The sequence below is a fragment of the Egretta garzetta genome, unplaced genomic scaffold, assembly GCF_000687185.1.
Source record: "Egretta garzetta isolate BGI_Z169 unplaced genomic scaffold, ASM68718v1 scaffold4, whole genome shotgun sequence".
Classification (NCBI taxonomy): domain Eukaryota; kingdom Metazoa; phylum Chordata; class Aves; order Pelecaniformes; family Ardeidae; genus Egretta; species Egretta garzetta.
Genome location: NW_009259329.1, coordinates 2486406 through 2487789, shown reverse-complemented (window position 1 = coordinate 2487789; position 1384 = coordinate 2486406). Strand labels below are relative to the sequence as shown.

Here is a 1384-nt window from a genome sequence, read left to right as displayed (position 1 = left end):
TGGGGATGGATGATGCTGGGCTCATGTTTTTGGAGGGGGTGGCGTTAAGGAGGAGAGCTTTCCTGGTCGTGTCCCCCGTCCCCCACCCTGGATGTTTCTGCTCCTTGGTGCTGAGCAGCAGCTTTTGGGGCCAAGCACCAGCACCCGGTGGTTGCTTGGGTGGCGACGGGGAGGGGGTGTCCGCCCTTGGCGGGAGGGGTCTCCTGTGGCGCGGGGGCAGCTCTGCCCCTCATCATTTGAGGGCTACTAAAATGCTGCGAGGGCTGGAGCCCCTCTTGAATGAGGCCAGGCTGGGAGGGTTGGGACCTGTTGGAGCGGGGCCAGGGGAGGGCTACTAAAATGCTCCGAGGGCTGGAGCCCCTCTGCTCTGAGGCCAGGCTGGGAGAGTTGGGGGTGTTCAGCCTGGAGAAGAGAAGGCTGCGGGCAGAGCTGAGTGCGGCCGGTCAGGGCTTCAAGGGGGCCCAGAGGAAAGGGGGGGACAAGCTTTTTAGTAGGGCCAGCTGGGACAGGACAAGGGGGGATGGCTTTAAACTGAAGCAGGGGAGGTTTAGACTGGATCTAAGGAAGAAATTCTTTCCAATGAGGGTGGTGAAACCCTGGCAGGGGTTGCCCAGAGAGGGGGTGGAGGCCCCATCCCTGGGAACATTCCAGGCCAGGTTGGCCGGGGCTGTGAGCAACCTGATGTGGTTCAAGGTGTCCCTGCTCCTGCAGGGGGGTTGGGCTGGGTGACCTCTAGGGGTCCCTTCCAACCCAAAACATTCGATGATTCTTTGATCCTGATGGGCGCTGCCTTTCTTCTTCTGCCAGACGGAGATTGCAAAGCGGCTCAACGTGATCTGCGCCCAGCTCATCCCGTTCCTGTCTCAGGAGGTAGGTGAGCCCCTGGGGCCCTGGCCGGGCACGCAGAGCTCCTTCAGGGCACGGGGAGCACCCCTGCTCAGCGCCCCAGCCCCTGCCCTTTGGGCCGGGCTGGAGGGGCTTTGCACCGTGCCCTGATGAGAGGAGGCTGCCGGAGCCCTGCCAGTGGTGGGGACGTGGTCCGGCGCTGATGCGCTCCTCGCCCGCAGCACCAGCAGCAGGTGGTCCAGGCCGTGGAGCGTGCGAAGCAGGTGACTATGACCGACCTGAACGCGGCGATTGGGGTACGTCGACCCTCTGCCCACCTCTTCCCCCCCACCACCACCCCTCGTCTGGGGGTGCTGGGCTCCCACAGGCCATGGTGCCTCCCTGGGTTGGAGACCTGTCCTGCCCTGAGCACGTGGGGGCCGGCTGCAAGCCCCTACCCCCATTGCCTTCTCCCACCCGTGGCTGAGTCGGGGGAGAGGAGGAGGGCAAGCCAGGCCGATTTGGGGGGGCTGCCAGTAGTACTCTGCGTGGAGGGGAT

The 1384-nt window shown here is 64.5% G+C and overlaps 1 protein-coding gene across 1 annotated transcript in view; it reads left to right on the top strand.

Moving 5' to 3' along the window:
• The window catches only part of LOC104124434 (transducin-like enhancer protein 1), a 12705-nt gene that overhangs the window by 5072 nt on the left and 6249 nt on the right, over positions 1-1384 (top strand). The window contains exons 5-6 of the mRNA XM_035892352.1: positions 808-870; positions 1068-1142. Of these exons, the coding sequence (XP_035748245.1) occupies positions 808-870; positions 1068-1142 (138 nt within the window). The remainder of the gene's footprint in view (positions 1-807; positions 871-1067; positions 1143-1384) is intronic.